The 819-nt window shown below is 63.2% G+C and overlaps 1 protein-coding gene across 1 annotated transcript in view; it reads right to left on the bottom strand.

Moving 5' to 3' along the window:
* The window catches only part of LOC104461422 (aldehyde dehydrogenase family 3 member B1-like), a gene marked incomplete at both ends in the record, with an annotated part of 3,880 nt that overhangs the window by 2,938 nt on the left and 123 nt on the right, over window positions 1-819 (bottom strand). The window contains one exon of the mRNA XM_010073028.1: window positions 792-814. Within this exon, the coding sequence (XP_010071330.1) occupies window positions 792-814 (23 nt within the window). The remainder of the gene's footprint in view (window positions 1-791; window positions 815-819) is intronic.

Genomic DNA, 819 nt, shown 5'->3' with positions numbered 1-819 from the left:
CGGTTACACTGTGCCAGGGCGAGCCAGCCCTCCAAAAATGTTTCCTAATTCCCCGTGCCCAAAGCAGGCGGTGGTCTGTTGGGCTGCAGCTCACGTCAGGAAGGAAAAGCCAGGGAGAAAAAGGTCCTGGAGTGACCGGAGATGAGCTGAGAGTGCCAGACACAGCCACGGCACAGGCGTTCCCGCTTCCTCCAGGGACCATCTGGGAGCTCCCGCTGTGCCGCAACACCCGGAGCCACATCCAGGTCCCCAGCTGTGCCACCGCACAGCCCAGCGAAACCAGTCCCTGAGCCGCCCCGGCCCCGAGCCACCCCGGGAGGAATGTGCCAAGCCAGCACATTGCACAACCACCGGTAATCCTGGATGCCACCGGGCTGGCGAGGAGCATCACAGGATGTCACCCTCTGCGGGTGTCACGTGAAGTCACCGGGAACTCGCTGCCTGGGGCAGGTGACGCTGGGTAACACCAGGTAATGCCTCGGTTCCCACCTCGCATCGGCCAAGAGGGGATTTGCCCGGTTTAAGCGCAGTGGGGACGGGGTTAGTGGCATCCAGCCTGCCTCCAGCGTTGTCCCCACTGTTGTCCCCGCGTGTCCTCCAGCTAACCCCCGTGACAGAGCTCTGCAGGGACCCAGCACCCACCGGTGCTCCACACCACCTTGGGGCACATCGAGGGTGATGCAGGACCCCAATGAGGGGAACTCCACAGAGCCCCACACCTGCACCCAGGAGGATACAAGGCACTACAAAGGACCCTGAAAATGTCACCCCTGTTTCTGCCCCCCTCTCACCTTGCCCATGTCCCGGGCGGTGGCTTCC

The sequence above is a fragment of the Pterocles gutturalis genome, unplaced genomic scaffold, assembly GCF_000699245.1.
Source record: "Pterocles gutturalis isolate BGI_N339 unplaced genomic scaffold, ASM69924v1 scaffold23226, whole genome shotgun sequence".
NCBI lineage: Eukaryota > Metazoa > Chordata > Aves > Pterocliformes > Pteroclidae > Pterocles > Pterocles gutturalis.
This window is presented reverse-complemented; position numbering and strand designations above follow the sequence as displayed.